General features: G+C 44.2%; 1 protein-coding gene across 1 annotated transcript; it reads left to right on the forward strand.

The window, feature by feature from the left end:
• Positions 1 to 1,401: 1,401 nt before the first annotated feature.
• On the forward strand, positions 1,402 to 2,391 carry LOC144774058 (olfactory receptor 56A4-like). The gene has a single exon (XM_078659089.1). The coding sequence runs from the start codon at positions 1,402 to 1,404 to the stop codon at positions 2,389 to 2,391; it is 990 nt and encodes a 329-aa protein (XP_078515215.1).
• The last annotated feature ends 13,932 nt before the right edge of the window (positions 2,392 to 16,323 follow it).

Here is a 16,323-nt window from a genome sequence, read left to right on the forward strand (position 1 = left end):
GACGTAATCACGTCAACCAAGGGGATAAAACAATAATTTTTCCCAAAAATAATGTCCCATAAGGAAGGTTGGACTATACTAGGGGGACCAACTCACAGTAAAAACAATATCCCTTGTGATCCAGTAGATATCCCTGCAGTCTATTGATTTCCTTCTGTTAGATCAACGCGTACCCGTAATCCATGAGGAAGAAAGTGTTTGCAGAGGTAACGCTGACAGGGGCAACTCTCCTCTTTCCAACAATGCTTACCTCAAACGTGGGGAGGGTGTTTTCAGGCTGCAATCCCTACTAGACGCAATGAGGAGAACTCACCTGCTTCTGTCCTCTGTGGCTATTGGGGGTTTGTGACATCAGTGCACCTTGCAGCACGCGGATGTTACAGAGAGTTTGAAGCGGACGCTGTTACGCTTCACCCCATCTTGGAATAAAAAAAAAAAGCAAGCTTCCAGTGCAAGCGCCAGATGTTTCTTTGAAACCCTGCCCAGCTTCAGCTATCAGCTGCACTGTAGAGGTAGTGCCGGAATCAGCTAATGCCTGCACTGTACAGGTTTGCCTTATTATATTAAGACTTAGGAAGAGTTTAGATTCTAAAATATCAATGGACAACAACAACAACAGACACCCATTTTGATTTATTTAGTCTTTATGTTAAATACAACAGTAACACAGAGGGCTCCCAAGCTTTAGTGTGAGACAAGATCTTGGTCAAACTGACCATGTGACTGTTCCATGACATCTTGTTACGTCACTAGTTCATTTATTAGTATGCATGTTTGGTGTGCTACCTTATCTTTATCCATTATGCGCTTCCAGTGGTGCAGGTCAGTTTTCATAATATACGCCAATCTTGTATAGCTATAAAATTCAAAAGTGACAGGAGTTTTAAGGTTAACACTTGGCACTGTTTTTCTTCATTTGTTGCAATTCAAGTAATTTATTTTGGAAAAAATTGTTTGAGGTTAGATAAGTCATTGTCACACACTTTTAGAATTGGTTTCTCTACTAGGGGCATTGGATATATGGCAATAATGAATTCTAACAGGGTATTAAACTTTCGAGTGGAGTTATGGATGTGACATATTTAGGTTGCTGATGACCAGCACCTCAATCTATACTATTAGTGTTTTGTTAAGTGTTAAACAACCATTTATTAACAAACAAGTAGGTGGTTATGTGATGGTTAAGTGAAACTTGATTGTATATCCTGTACTGCAAAGAAAGAAATAATATTGATACTTGTGACTATCTAGAATCATATATTTAAAAAGTTCTCATTAGGTGTCATAATTTAGATAAACGAGACTAATGTTCTTCAAACACCAATATATTTGCATCTAAAATTGTTTTATGTCTATAGACTGCACCTTAAAGTCTCACTTTCTTTTTCAGAGCTTGAGATCATGCTGGTAGCCACAGGGTTCTTGAGCATCAACTCAACTGCTGAGCAGGTCACAGACTTCATCCTATATGGCTTTCCGGGTTTCGAGCATTGGCAGCAGTGGTTCTCTGTTCCTCTGACTCTTCTCCTCGTTTTAGGAGTAATTGGCAATGTAACACTCATAATAACTATATACAAGGATCAGAGTCTTCATGAACCAATGTGTTACTTCCTCTCTATGCTCTCCATCGTTGACCTTGCTATCAGCATGGTTATTGCACCTAAACTTCTAGCCCTGCTTTGGTTTGATGCACGCTCAATTAGCCGAGCAGGATGCTTCACTCAAATGTTCTTTATGAATGTGCTCTACGGGATTGGGTCAGGTATACTTGCTGCAATGGCTTTTGACCGCTTCTGTGCAATCTGTAATCCTCTTAGGTATACTACAATTCTCAATAACAAGATGGTGGTGACAATTATGGTGGGAATCACTGTGAGATCCGTGTCCCTCACAGTGCCAGGGTACTTCCTTGTTGCCCAATTAAACTATTGCTCCGACTACATTGTCAAATATCCCTTTTGTAACCATTTGGCTGTAACAAAACTAGCCTGTGATGACATAAGCTTGAATAGCATGTACCAAATGGCCGTGGCCAATTTACTACTAGGGACAGACATGATATTGATCTTCTTGTCCTATTGCCTGATCCTGCGTGCTGTGTTGAAGCTCAATGCAGAAGGAGCAATTATCAAAGCTTTGGGAACATGCAGCTCCCACCTCATAGTTGTTTTCATTTTATATTCCATGATAATTGTGCTAGCAATTACACACACCTCCAAAAATGAAACCATTACCCACAAGGCAGTCATCCTTAATGTATTCCTCTTCAATTTGCCACAAGCCTTGAATCCAATTGTATATGGGATTAGAAACGAATACATCAAACTTGCCATCAGAAAGCAGTTCAGCTGTCTACGCATGTCTAGATTTGGTATGCTTTTGTGTTGGTGATGCATCAGTTTTGTGGCGCAACCCCAAGGCACAATAATTTGTGGCTACTTTGCGTGGTTTAGTAAATGCACAGGAACGGGTAGGTATTACATGGGTGGAGCATCGACTGTTCACATGCATCCACCAATATATTTTGATTCAAATCCAGATTTACAAAGACTTGTAAACCTGTGGTTGTGCCAAAATTGTGTGCCTACGTGATAGAGGTCTAAAAAGGAGAAATATCTTAATTTCTCTGTGTTACTTCCTCTTTCTATGTTTGCTGTATTCTGTAGGAATATGCCTCTAAGGATTGTTTTTCGGCCTATAACAGAGGCTCCCTTGAACAATGGCGCAAGGGTGCCTGCATTGGTGCAAGACTACATTGCGCATGTCAGTTGGATGAGACAGCAGTAATGCTCCATATCGTTGTATGTATGGAGTATTTCAGCTTTCTCCCTTTCATGCATCCCTTGCTGTGCTGAGTTGTGTTAAATTAATAGTGAATTGTGGTTTAGTGAGAGTAGGGGCAATATGGTAAGGCACCAAGTTGGAGCAGCGGCAGGAGTCATTGGAGCAGCTTCCTCTATGGAAGAATGCTGGTCAACTTTGAGACTTAGAGGGGCATGTGGGACCTCAACAGACTAGATGAACTAAGCCTCTGTGCCTGTTTTGAACTTGAAATCTCTGAAGGAGCCTGCAGTTTGAGCAAGCAGGCAGCTTGCAGCCAGTGGTTTGCAGCATACAGTCGGTTAGGGCAGGGTGTCCATACCTACAAGCCTCATTCATCCCCCTCACCCTCCTGCCCTACCGAGGAGTGGACAGGATGGGAGGAGCTCCAATAAGGGGGAGAAAAATCAGCTTGACTTTTCCAAAGAGCATTGGAAATCAGTCCCCACCATAAGGTCAGGAAAAATAAAAGGAAATCAAGGTCAATTTTTAAAGAAAACAGATATTCTCATAGAGACCAACTCGGAAGAAGACAATAGAAATAAGAAGAAAGAAAAAAAGGGCCAACATAAAAGGGGAATAAAAATCAAGATGGAAAAACCCACAGAGCGCAAAATAACAGACTTTCTGAAATCGAAAATGTCAGAACCGGTATATATTTTAATCCCTGTTGTTCCTGGAACACCATTGGAATCCAACCAGCAGCAATCAACTATTGCAATCAAGGGGTAAACTCAACAAGTTATTCTACCATAGATACAAATACAGGTTCATGCTGATAATACAATATCATCAGTTCTATCCCTGTATATATAAAGCCTCAGCAACTGGGAGGTTTCCCTAGTTATAGCCCTCTAGGGACAGGGGACAGCAAGGCTCAACATCAGACAGTGCAGTCAGATAGTCAAGAGAAACCCCTAATAGAACTCATGGAAAAACCACCTCACTACCAATTGGTATACCTCAACATCAAGATACCTCCATAGTAAGCCTGAGTCAATTTCTCTCTCAAGAACAAACCTCCATTCAAGGTCAAAGTCCCGCGTCAAGCAAAAAGAAAATGTACCTATGGGATAATCCCTATGTCACATCCTATCAGGTTGACTACAAATCAGATGACCAGTAACTTCCTGCAAACATATAAGGAACATTTATTAAGTATTCCTAAAGACAAACCCAAAAACATGTAATCATTTAAAAGGGGCCAACTAGTTCAAAGTTGTAAAATAAAAGTAAAGAAAGCTAAGAAGCCAGCTCCAAATACACCAGGCGCTGAGTTCACTTGCGCCCCCATAAAAGAGGAGCCATTAGGGGACCCATAGACTTCTCTTCAAATACTATGGCTGCAATTTCAACAGCAATTCGGTATCGGGCCAATAAACAAAATATATATAGATAACCTCAACATGTTTGCAGTTCACATAGCAGACATTGACAAGAAATTGCAAGCACTAAACGGTCCATAAATATGGCTCAGGTGATCTGCCATCTTCACCAAGCTGATGCCAATGCCTGCTATTTCTGGATAGACTACAGTCATCACCAATAATAAAAAAAAAAAAATCCTGCAGGAAGTCAAAGCATTATCAAATACACCCCTGGAATAACAACCTAAAGAATCAAAACAACTAATGGGGCAATATAGGGCAACAACCTCAGTGCCAAAATGCACAACAGCATGTAATGCAAAACAATATATCAAAAATGTATTGAAGGACTCAGATACTAATACAAAGGACTACAATGGTTAACTACATTAACAGAGCATCTCCATTTCTGTTTACAACCATCAAATGTCATACAATTACAACACATGCTTTTACAACACAGTTTTTACATACCAACAACCAATAAATCGCATGATTTCACAATACATGCCTTTACAATGCATTTTTTAAAATCTACCATTACAACACATTCTGTTACAACGCATACCATTACAACGCATAATACTTTTAGTGCAACAGTAGGGTAAGTGTTTGATAGCGTAGGGGTAAAAATTACTATTCTCCCTCCAGTGAGTGCAACAGTAGGGAAAGTGTTGGATAGGAGAGGGGTAAAAATTACTATTCCCACTCCAGTGAGTGCAACAGTAGGAAAAGTGTTGGATAGCATAGGGGTAAAAATTACTATTCCCACTCCAGTGAGTGCAACAGTAGGGAATGTGTTGGATATCGTAAGGGTAAAAATTACTATTCCCAACTACCCCAAAACCCATACCCACCCTAAAACTTAAAATACTCCATTACTTACTGTTAGACATGGCATCATTGGCGTGAGTCTCCCTTCCATTTTTTACTGATTGCCTCTGCTGTTTTTTATCTGTTTTGCTGGTTAGATGCTTTGGGCACTGTGTCACTGCTATTCAGTGCCACAGTGCAAGTGCTCCCTATGTTAAATTGATGTATTGAATGGTGACTCGATGATTGGGTTCTTTGATTTACTTGTCAGACCCTAGTACAGTACACCATGTGTGCACAGGGCTTGTAAATCAAATGCTGCTGGTGGGCGTGCAGCACTGGTTGTGCCACCCACAGAACCCGCTTGTAAAGTGTGTCTCAGGCCTGCCATTGCAGAGCCTGTGTGCAGTCTAGTTCTGCCATGTTGACTTGGCAAGTGCACCCACTTGCCAGTCTCTAAACCTTCCCTTTTCTTTATATCAGACACCCCTTAAGTAGGCCCAATGGCAGGGTACATTGTAAGTATAAGGTAGGACATGCCCTGGTATGTGTGGCATATCGTAATAGTGAATTACAGCCATTTTCGTTTTTCTGGATTGCAAGGCTACCTGTTCCCCATAGGTCAGAATGGGCAGTTTGATCAATCAATCAATCATGACATTTCTAAAGGGCGCTACATACCCGTGAGGGTCTCAAGGCGCTAGGGGGGGGGGCGCTACTGATCGAAGAGCCAGGTCTTGAGAAGTCTTCTGTTGGCCAGCAGGTCCTGAGTCTGTCGTAGGCTGGTAGGGAGAATGTTCCAGGTCTTGGTGGCGAGGTAGGAGAAGGATCTGCCACCGGCGGTGGCTTTCCAGAGGCGGGGAACTGAGGTGAGGATGAGGTTGGCTGAGTGGAGGCTTCGGGTGGGGGTGTGGAAGCTGAGTCGGTTGTTGAGGTACGTAGGTCCGGTGTTGTGTAGTGCTTTGTGTGCATGGATGAGGAGTTTGAAGGTGATCCTCTTGTTGACGGGGAGCCAGTGCAGGCCTCTCAGGTGGGGTGTGATGTGGCTGCGTCGGGGGACGTCGAGGATCAGTCGTGCCGAGGCGTTCTGGATTCGTTGTAGTCGTCTCAGGAGCTTGGTTGTTGTTCCTGAGTAGAGGGCGTTCCCGTAGTCGAGTCTGCTGGTGATGAGGGCCTGAGTGGCGTTTTTTTACATCTTATAATGCTAACTGACTCAGGTAACATGTTAGAAATTCGCATTTAGTATGCCTGAATTCAGAATGATAAAATACATCTTTTAGTAAAGTTGGTTTTACAATTCTGTGTTTGAAAATGCCACTTTTAGAAAGTAGGTATTTTCTTGCCTTACTATCCAAGCCTGCCTTTGCTAGGTTGTCTATTCCTTGTCTGGAGTTTGGGTGACAGGGGCTGGGGGATTCAAGGAGAGAGAGTGAGTCAGCACAGGGCTGAATAGAGAAATCTGCATCTAGATGGGTGGGAGGAGTTGCACCTGGGACCTGAATAGAGCTGTGCCTTCCCTCCACAATGCTGGCTCCACCTCCTGTGGTGTGTCCGATGTCCCTGGCCTACACTGTAAAAAGGAAAGAAGGAGTCTTGTCAACAATGTGCTCCAGGACTGACCAGATATGGTTTGTAATAGGCAGAGGCCTCTCTGTCTTCAGAGAACAAAGTTATTTGAGTATAAATATGGGGACCCAGACCCAAAGACTTTATATCACTTCTGGGAACAAGAGAAACCTTTTGCCAAGGAGAACAGCCAAGGAAGCTGCAGGAGTTTGGACTGCCCCTCTGCCAGTGTGCTTTTTCCTGGGTTGGTCTGCAGTGGTTTTTTTTTATTGCCAAGTAAAGGAGAAGGAATTTTGAGAGAACTTTCATCATCTTGTAAATATTGCTCCAAGGGCTTGAACTTGTGCTTGTCTCCTGCTGAAGTCTCAGAGACAAAAGTCTTCAATACCAGCTCCCCTCTGAATTTCTTTGCTGGGATTTCTATCTGCTGAAGCTTGTGTGTGGCTGGGAGCTGGAAGCGCGACGCATCGAAAAGAAGCATGTCACAGTCGCAGCTGTTGCCGTCGTATCACCGGAGAAGCATGTCGCCACCGCAGAGGTTGCTGCCGCATCATCAGAGAAGTGTGCCTTCGCCAAAGCTGTTGCCAGATCCATCACCGGAGATGTGAGTCCCCGCCGCAAGGTTGCAGTCTCATCACCGGAGAAGCGTGTTGCAGGGCCTGTCACTGCTCCAAAGCTACAAAGGTCGCTGCAGGGCCGCCGGGCGTGCATGCATTGTCTTCACGTTGTCGCATCCAGTGCACCATCTTATCGCACCGGATCGTCGCATGTCATTGAGGCGCCATCTTGTCGCATCGCAACTGGAATGCATCATGAGGATCTACGCATCACCTCCTCTCCGGTAAGGAACAAGACACATCCCCTACTCTGCGCAATCATTGAGGCGGGACACGTCATCTCCCCCTGCGAACCTTTTGTTTGTTTTGCGTTATGCATCCAGGTGCTTTTGTGAGAACTATGTCGCAATTATCCCCAACTTGCATTAAGTAACTTCTACCATCTTTAAGCCAATTTTAAGTACAGTATTGAGGATTTTTGTCGTTTGTGGTCTTGTATTAAGTCTATATAAAGAATACTTATTTTTATAAAACCTGTGTGGTGTCCCTCTGTAGTGTTTTCACTGTATTACTGTGTATATTCACAAATGCTTAACACACTGCCTCTGAGATAAAACTGTCTGCTTGTGCCAAGCTACCAATGGGGTGAGCAGGGTTTATCGAGTAGTGTAATCCCCTTTCTCTGACTTAGAAGCAAGGGTCCCTATTTGATCAAAGGTGTATACCATTGCCAACTAGAGACCACCAGTTCTAACACTTACCTTATAATGCGTTGTAATGGCATGCGTTGTAGTGACATGTATTGTAATAGCATGAGTTATAAAGGCATGCAATGTAAAGGCAGTTACGTTGTAACAATTGAGTTGTAAAATCAGTGCGATGTAATGACTGCATTGTAATGGATGTTTCCTGTCCTATTGTCCAATGAAGAGGCCCAAACAAAATTGAAAAAGGGACATCAGGGGGAAGTATTGTTGGGGAAAATCCAGAAACAATCAGCCATAGAACGTATGCTTACCGCAGGTATGAATTTAGAGGAGTGCTCAGTATTTTAAACAGAAGTGCAGTGCTATCATTTTAAAGTAAATCCGGACATGGAAACACATCGATTCATAACATCTAACGGCAAATCAATTACTACTGCACCCATATCAAAACTGTTGTGAAGCAATGTTAACAACATGGGCCAAAAGAGAGACTGCAAGCCAAATGTTCAATCATCCTGAGCATTTCCAACAAGTGGGGGCTTGAAATATGTAGGCTTCAGCCAGTACAATACCCTCGACCTTTGCTACCAATAAAGACCATACTTTCAATTTTAAATTCAAAGGAAGATCAGAAAAATACTTTAAACAAGATGCACATAACTTTAAGAGTAGCACCGTGTCCTGAATTCCCATCCACTAATCAAACCCCAAATACTGGTGAAAAGATGCAAGAATAGTTGTGGCTCACTAACGTCTTAGATCCAGCCTGTCTGTGATGACCAGGAAGTATTTCCAAAGCAAAGGTTTATCAACATATGCTTAACAAACATACACAGAAACAGTTATTTTCCTTTGAAATTTCAATATCGTTGTACTACAAGAAACAGGGGGGATATTTACAAGGAAGTGGCGGCGAAAGGCGTTAGCCTTCCTGGCTTAACCCCTCTCTCAGCCACTTCTGAAACGCAAGGCTGCACCATATTTACAATGATATGGTGCAGTCTTGCAATTCCCCCCTGCGATAGCGAATGTGTCCATTCCTAAAAATAAACTATCCTGCCACCCATTTTAAATACAGGAACAATGATAGAAGTGGCCCATTACTGTCAAGGACCCTTTAAAACTTCATCATTCAAGGTTGGAGTCAAGGCTGGAACCCAGGCTTCTATATCTTTAATGTATTGGGCTGGTGGTATACAGTCTGGCCCCGAGGCCCTGTTCTTAGATAAACGTTGGATGCCCTTCTTGACCTCATCTAGTTTAAATAACAAACTGGAATTACCTTCGTCCAGGAATCCTCCATTGACTTGGTTAGAAGGGAGAACACTGCTATAAATTCCCTCAAAGTGGGAAACCCAACTATCTTCTGTAATGTGTGAGGCGAGTGCTGCTGTGTAATCTGAAGCAAATAGACTGTCATTAATAATGCTCTAGAATTTGGCACAACTTCTCAACATACTTGCTTTGTCTCATTGTAACGTTTCACAGTTTCCTTCTTATATGTTTTACCATAAAATGTTAATAAGGGTGTAATCCCTGAGTTTATTATGCAAGAGATGTTGTAAATGCCTTAATACTAGGGAGCACCCCTTATCAAACCATTTCAATACCACGAGACACTGCTCAGCGCAGAGATGACCAAGAGGGTAGACACTGCGGGCCTGATTTACAAAGGTGAATTTAGACAAAAAGTCTAAGTTTAAACCTGAAGTCTAACTTTACAAGCAGTAAAGTTAGACTTTTGGGGCAGATTTTCAAGCCCCTTGCGCCTAATTTACGCCACCACTGCGTCACTTTTGTGACGCAGCAGCGGTGCAAATCCTAGGCCATGGTGCGGGGTACTTACAACGTGACACATCTCGGAGATGCGTCACGTTGTAAAGCCCGGCGCCACATGTAGGCGTTCTTTCGCAGGGGGGAGGGAGGGAGGCGTTCCGGCGCAGGAACACCTCCTAAAGTGGCTGAGTGAAATCTACAATATTACACCGAGTCATTTTTAGGCCCATGCTGCGTTGAAAAAACAGGCGTAAGGATTGACGCAGCATTAACAAGATAGGTCCCCCAGAGCATTGCTGGAGCTGCGCCGAGCTTGCCACGCAACTCCAGCAATGCGCCACTTTTACGGTACCGATGCGTCAGGCATCTCTGCTGTTTTTGCCCCATGGTGCACCGCATTGTAAATGCGGCGCAACTATGGTGGAGGAGCTGTGGCGTACAATAACTGGCGCATCCCTGATGATATGCAGGGATGTGCCAGTTATTATAAATATGCCCCTGGGTCTAAGTTCATACCAAAAGGCTACCTTAGACTAAAAGTCCAACTTTATTAGAAGTAAAGTTAGACTTTTGGTCTAAACTTCGACATCAGGTCTAAACGTAGACTTTTGGTCTAAGTTTAACTTTGTGAATTGGGTCCAATGTGAGAGACAGATTCAAAGGTTCCAAAGAGCTCTCTTGGATCAGAGTAACTAGTCAAGCATATTGTGAACTTAGATGCACATCGTGAAGGGACTGATTGAAACATTTAGGAACTATGTGTCACCACCTTAGTATTCTACTCTGGCTAGTTGTCTGGCAGGAGCTACTAACCATTAGCAGTCTTTTGCACACAGTCTGGGTCAATGTAGGGATAGACACACAAGGTTGTGTTCACTAAAGGGGCTCTGCAGAATTGTGACATTTCTAATGTTAAGAAAGATTAGGACAGAAACAAAAATAAAATTAATCATTGTATCACTCCCTCTCCCCATGAATGTGGGATACAAAATGGAACCTTTGGAGGCAAAGAGCTTATCCAGGGAGAACACCAAGTTAAATTCAAAATCCCATTTAACATCATCCCTTGAAAGGGATGTTGTATCTGAAGGCTAGCCGAAGGCATGCAAAATAGAACATTACTGGACACTGCCAAAGGGTTCTAATAAAGATCAATATTAAAATCACCTGCAAATATAAAATTGGCCCCCATTTTCTTGGCACCTTCCAGAGCACATAGGAAGGAGCCCAAAATAGGAATATAAAAAACATCAACATTAGCAGATTTAGCATTATAAAAATTCACCAACACAGATTTTAGAGACCTTGAAAAAGAACAGATAGTGCCTGATGGGTACGAACCTCTATGTTAAATGCCTCAAACCTTCCTTTCAGTACCAGAGAAACAAAAATAATCAAACCCCCTTTGGATCTACTAGCCCAAGACTCAATAGCAGGAACAAAAAAAGACTTGAACACCCCAGAAGATAGCGACCAGCAGTACACCACATCTCCTGCAGGGAAATGATCTTGAATCTACGAATAAAAGTTAAGCAATTCTCATCATTGAATTTGGCAGAGAGTGCAGCAATGTTACAGCTGGTTAAGTTGAGCATCTTGAGGTTTGATTCAGCATAATCAGTCAACCAAAATGTGGGTAGGACCTTATTGGTAATACTCAGATCATCCTTCTCTATCAGTCAGTTGGAAACATCAAGGGAACTCAAAAGGGCATATCTTTTGGAGGTGGCAACTTGAAACAGAACTAATCAATCAACTCTAATCCTGTGACTGGAACCTTGGCATTTGCTGGGGGGGCAGACTCAGTGCCTCTGGCCTTTAAAAGAAGCCCAGAGGAAAGGCTAATATTGCAGTAGAAACATTAGTGTGTGATGCCTCCCTAACAGATGTGTGGATTCTCCCCACCACTAAATTCCTGTTAAAGTTTATTATCACACAGTCACCTTCACATTTTTTCACATAAAAAGATTTCTGCAAGGTCATATCTGTCCTTGCCAATTGAACTGTACTGTCTGTAAATTATAATAAATGAAAAGTTGTACTACTAATTTTGGGAAAGTCAAGTTCCCTATTTAATAAAAAAGCCTCGAACCCATTTGTATAAATTAAAAACAGAAAATGGGCAAGGATTCATCCTTGCTGAGTATCCTTGTTTGAAATGATTGGGTGAGCTTTTTCCTCTTTACTGCCATATCTTACAGTGACTATAGTGTTGGAATGAAGCTTACTGAGGAGGGTTACCTACGCTTTTTCAACACCATGCCTTCCATCATGGCCCATAATTTATCCCAGTTGATAGTATCAAAAGCACTAGATAAGTCCATGAAGGCCAGGTGAATACAGCTCTTCATGGACCTCACATGCTTACTGATAATTAGGGATAGATTAAGACATTGTTCAGATGTACCCCACCCCGTCCTAAAACCATATTGTGTATTAGACATGATCCCTGTAGTGGATGCCCAATCCTCCAAACATGCAAGAAAGACCCAGCCCAGTACCTTTGCTGTGGCATCAATCATTGAAATGAGCATATCAAATGCGGGGTCAATTCTATCACCCTCTTTGAAGACAGAGATTACAATTGCTTCCCTCCATGACACGGGCAATCGGCCAACAATGGCTGTTCTAAAAACATTCATTAGCCCTTTAAATGCTGGCGAAATTTTACCGCAGTGCGGGAACATTTCACGCGTGTGCAAATCGGACGGCTCCCGGCCGTCTGACGCACACACCACCGGTGAAATCGGACGGACGGGGGTAGTCTGACGCATCCAAAGGGTTAATATAGAGGTGCCCACAGATTAGGATTTCTTTTAAAAAGGTCAAGGGAGACCCCATCTGGGCCTGGGGCTTTCAGACAGATACCCTGCTTTAAAGCTACCTCCACCTCCTCAACTTTGATGGACAAACTAATTTGTATGGCTAAAGTTTAATCAATGGGAGTTTCCCTTGATTCCTCCCCTATCACCTTGTATAAGGGGTTAAAAATACCTGAGAAGTGGGTTTCCCACGCTTCACCCAAAATCAGTGAGCCCATCTGCCTTGCATCTTCAGTGAACAAGGGGCGATTAATATTTTCCCAAAATGTGTTTTGTCTTTGAGAGAACCTGCGTTTTCCAAATTCTCAAAAGGCATCCTCCTCAGTTCCATCTTCCTGTAATCAATCACCTTTTTATATTTATGCCTCTTGGTATTAATGAACTTTCTACCAAAGGGGATGACACGTGGGGCACTTTTTAATTCCTTGTGGCCTTGGAGCATTTGGTGTTAAACCATTGCACATCTAAGGGTTGCTTTTGGGTGACATTCATGATCAGCTTCTGCGGTATATCACAGCAAAGTAACTCAAATTCCCGAACCAGTACTACCGGGGAGAAATCTAGCTGTAAGCACCCATCTATTAAATGATAGGTACTTGCAATAATATCTTCCTCACATTTTAAAGGGTTTACCTGTCCCCGGTTCAATACAACTCCTGTGCAAGCTGCATTTCTGTTCACCCTCCTGAGGCGGAAGCCGGGAGGTCCTCCCTCACTCCTCTTGAAACCTTTTAAATCGCTACTCTGTGTATCGCTTGACTTAAAAAGCGTTTTTATTATTTTTATGGTGTATTGACATTGCGCTTGACTAATACGCATTTTACTCGCCAGATACTTGTAGCGCCACCTCACTGCTGCCTGGGCCCACTCTCAGCTGAGCATTGACGCTGAGGGTGTGGTCCCGGGGAACGGATGCCTCCACAGCGGCCATCTTGGGGGTGAGGAATCGCGCTGGTGCGCTCTAGTTGTAGATAAAAGGGCTTCCCGCCCTCGGAGCCTTAGCAAGCTGCATTTCTGTTCACCCTCCTGAGGCGGAAGCTGGGAGGTCCTCCCTCACTCCTCTTGAAACCTTTTAAATCGCTACTCTGTGTATCGCTTGACTTAAAAAGCGTTTTTATTATTTTTATGGTGTATTGACATTGCGCTTGACTAATACGCATTTTACTCGCCAGATACTTGTAGCGCCAGCTCACTGCTGCCTGGGCCCACTCTCAGCTGAGCATTGACGCTGAGGGTGTGGTCCCGGGGAACGGAAGCCTCCACAGCGGCCATCTTGGGGGTGAGGAATCGCGCTGGTGCGCTCTAGTTGTAGATAAAAGGGCTTCCCGCCCTCGGCGCCTTAGCAAGCTGCATTTCTGTTCACCCTCCTGAGGCGGAAGCCGGGAGGTCCTCCCTCACTCCTCTTGAAACCTTTTAAATCGCTATTCTGTGTATCGCTTGACTTAAAAAGCGTTTTTATAATTTTTATGGTGTATTGACATTGCGCTTGACTAATACGCGTTTTACTTGCCAGGTACTTGTAGCGCCAGCTCACTGCTGCCTGGGCCCACTCTCAGCTGAGCATTGACGCTGAGGGTGTGGTCCTGGGGAACGGAAGCCTCCACAGCGGCCATCTTGGGGGTGAGGAATCGTGCTGGTGCGCTCTAGTTGTAGATAAAAAGGACGGTCTTCCTCCGCGTAGCGGACGCGCTTGCAGACAAGCCTGACTCACGCCTGACTCACGCCAGAGTCATGCCAGAGTCCTGTCTGTCTGCGCTAGGACGGGCCCAGGGACCAGTCCCCCTGCCCTTTCCACGCCTGGTTTAATGACATACCCGCGTCCCTACCTGCTGCAATTAACTCATGCAACTACCTCCCCCAACCCTCTGTGCAAACATTCGCTAGACCCCTCGCACAATCAATATCGCTGTCGACACTGCCCCTATCAACTGATCAAATCACCAGAGATCAGGCAGAAACAAGCACACAAACTCAACATGGCACTTCTGAACTGCCGCTCCCTGCCAAAACATGCTTCTGAGATCTCATTTCTATTGCAGGACGCGGCACTGGACATACTGTTTCTTACTGAAACATGGCTAGGGCCCAGTTCTGGCCAGATATTGTCCAGGCCCTGCCCCCGGGCTATTTAATCCAACATCTAGATCGAACAGGGAATATAGGTGGTGGGATTGCTATCCTCTACAAGGACCATTTAGTATGTCGCCTCTTAGGCAGCCCATTACTGGACTGTGAAAATGTCCAATTCTCGATCACTCTCTCATCTTCAGCCTCCTTTACGGGGCTTTTAATTTACCGCCCCCCAGGATCCCTAGGACAATTCCACAGAACACTGTTAGAAACGGTCGTAAATCTTGCCAGTTCAGGCTCCAACTTTACCATATTGGGAGATCTGAATCTCCACTTCGATGATCCACTTGACTCGATAGCTGCGGATCTGGCTCAAGATCTAGAGACTTGCGAAATGCTTCTAACAATCTAAAAGCCAACACACATAAAGGGACCCCTGCTCGACCCCATTTTTTCTAATATCACTGAGCTTATAACCTTGCACCCGAACCCTATCCCATGGTCGGACCACTTCATCATACCCTTCACATGGAATATTCCTCCCCCAGCCCCGGCCAAACCTTTTAGCACTAAACAAACAAGACACTGGTCCAAGCTTAAGATAAACGACTTGTCGGAAGCGTTAAGAACCACTCTTCCGTCCGCTAACCCAGACATTAATGTAGCGAACTCAGAGTTCAACCTGTGGATAGAGAACTCACTGGACGCTACTCTACCCAGAAAATCCGTAATCAAAAAAAGGGGATCTATCAACCACCCTTGGTTTAGTCCTGAGCTCTGAAAACTTAAACAGTGCTGCAAAAAAGAGGAGATATTATGGAGGAAAGACTTCGATCCTGAGACTAAAATTAAATACAGAGCCTCCATCAAAGCCTATAAAACTGTGCTAAAGGCTACTAAAACAGCCTTTTACGGCGAGAAAATCATTGCATCCCCCAACTCAGCGAAAGATATTTTTACAATTGTTAAAAGTCTGTTGAAACCCCCTGAACCCCCCTTGGCCCCACAAGCATCTGGGCCTCGCTGTGAAGAACTGGCACTCTTCTTCCACACCACTGGCCCTCCCACCCGTCTTTATCGCCGACTCTCCTCTGCCACCTGAACACCCTTCTATAGGTTCCACCCTAGAACTTTCCTCTTTCATTCCGCTCACCAAGGATTTGCTATCCCCCCTCCTCAACTCAATCAAGAGTGGCTCCCCTCTTGACCCTGTCCCTATTAATACCTCCAGTTATCAATCTGATTAACACCTCGATCGAAACAGGCACAGTCCCTTTGGACTGGAAAGTGGCCATGGTCAAACCACTGCTAAAAAATCTAACCTTGACCCCGGAGACATATCTAACTACCGTCCCATCTCCCTTCTCCCGGGCATTAGTAAACTGGCAGAAAAATTTATAAACCAACAACTGTCTTCATTCCTGGAAGCCTCCAATTCACTCCATCCCTATCAAACAGGCTTCCGCCCGGGGAAAGGGACTGAGACGGCACTCCTTAAGGTGGTGGAAGAGTCTAGGAGGATCCTGGACACAGGTGGCAATGTGGCCATCATCCTCCTAGACCTTAGCGCCGCTTTTGATACGGTTAGCCACCGTATCCTTCTAGCCCACCTTAACGAAAGCGGAGTCTCGGGAAAGGCTCTTTCCTGGATCAAATCCTTCCTCTGCGATAGATACTTTAAAGTATTTGAAGGAGATTGCCACTCTTCGCCACTTCCCCTGCAGTGTGGGGTCCCACAGGGCTCCTCCCTTAGCCCCACACTTTTTAATGTGTACATGTCCCCCCTGGCTAAGATAGTGGCCCCTTACGGTATTGAACTAATCAG

Source organism: Lissotriton helveticus, chromosome 8 (genome assembly GCF_964261635.1).
Source record: "Lissotriton helveticus chromosome 8, aLisHel1.1, whole genome shotgun sequence".
Classification (NCBI taxonomy): domain Eukaryota; kingdom Metazoa; phylum Chordata; class Amphibia; order Caudata; family Salamandridae; genus Lissotriton; species Lissotriton helveticus.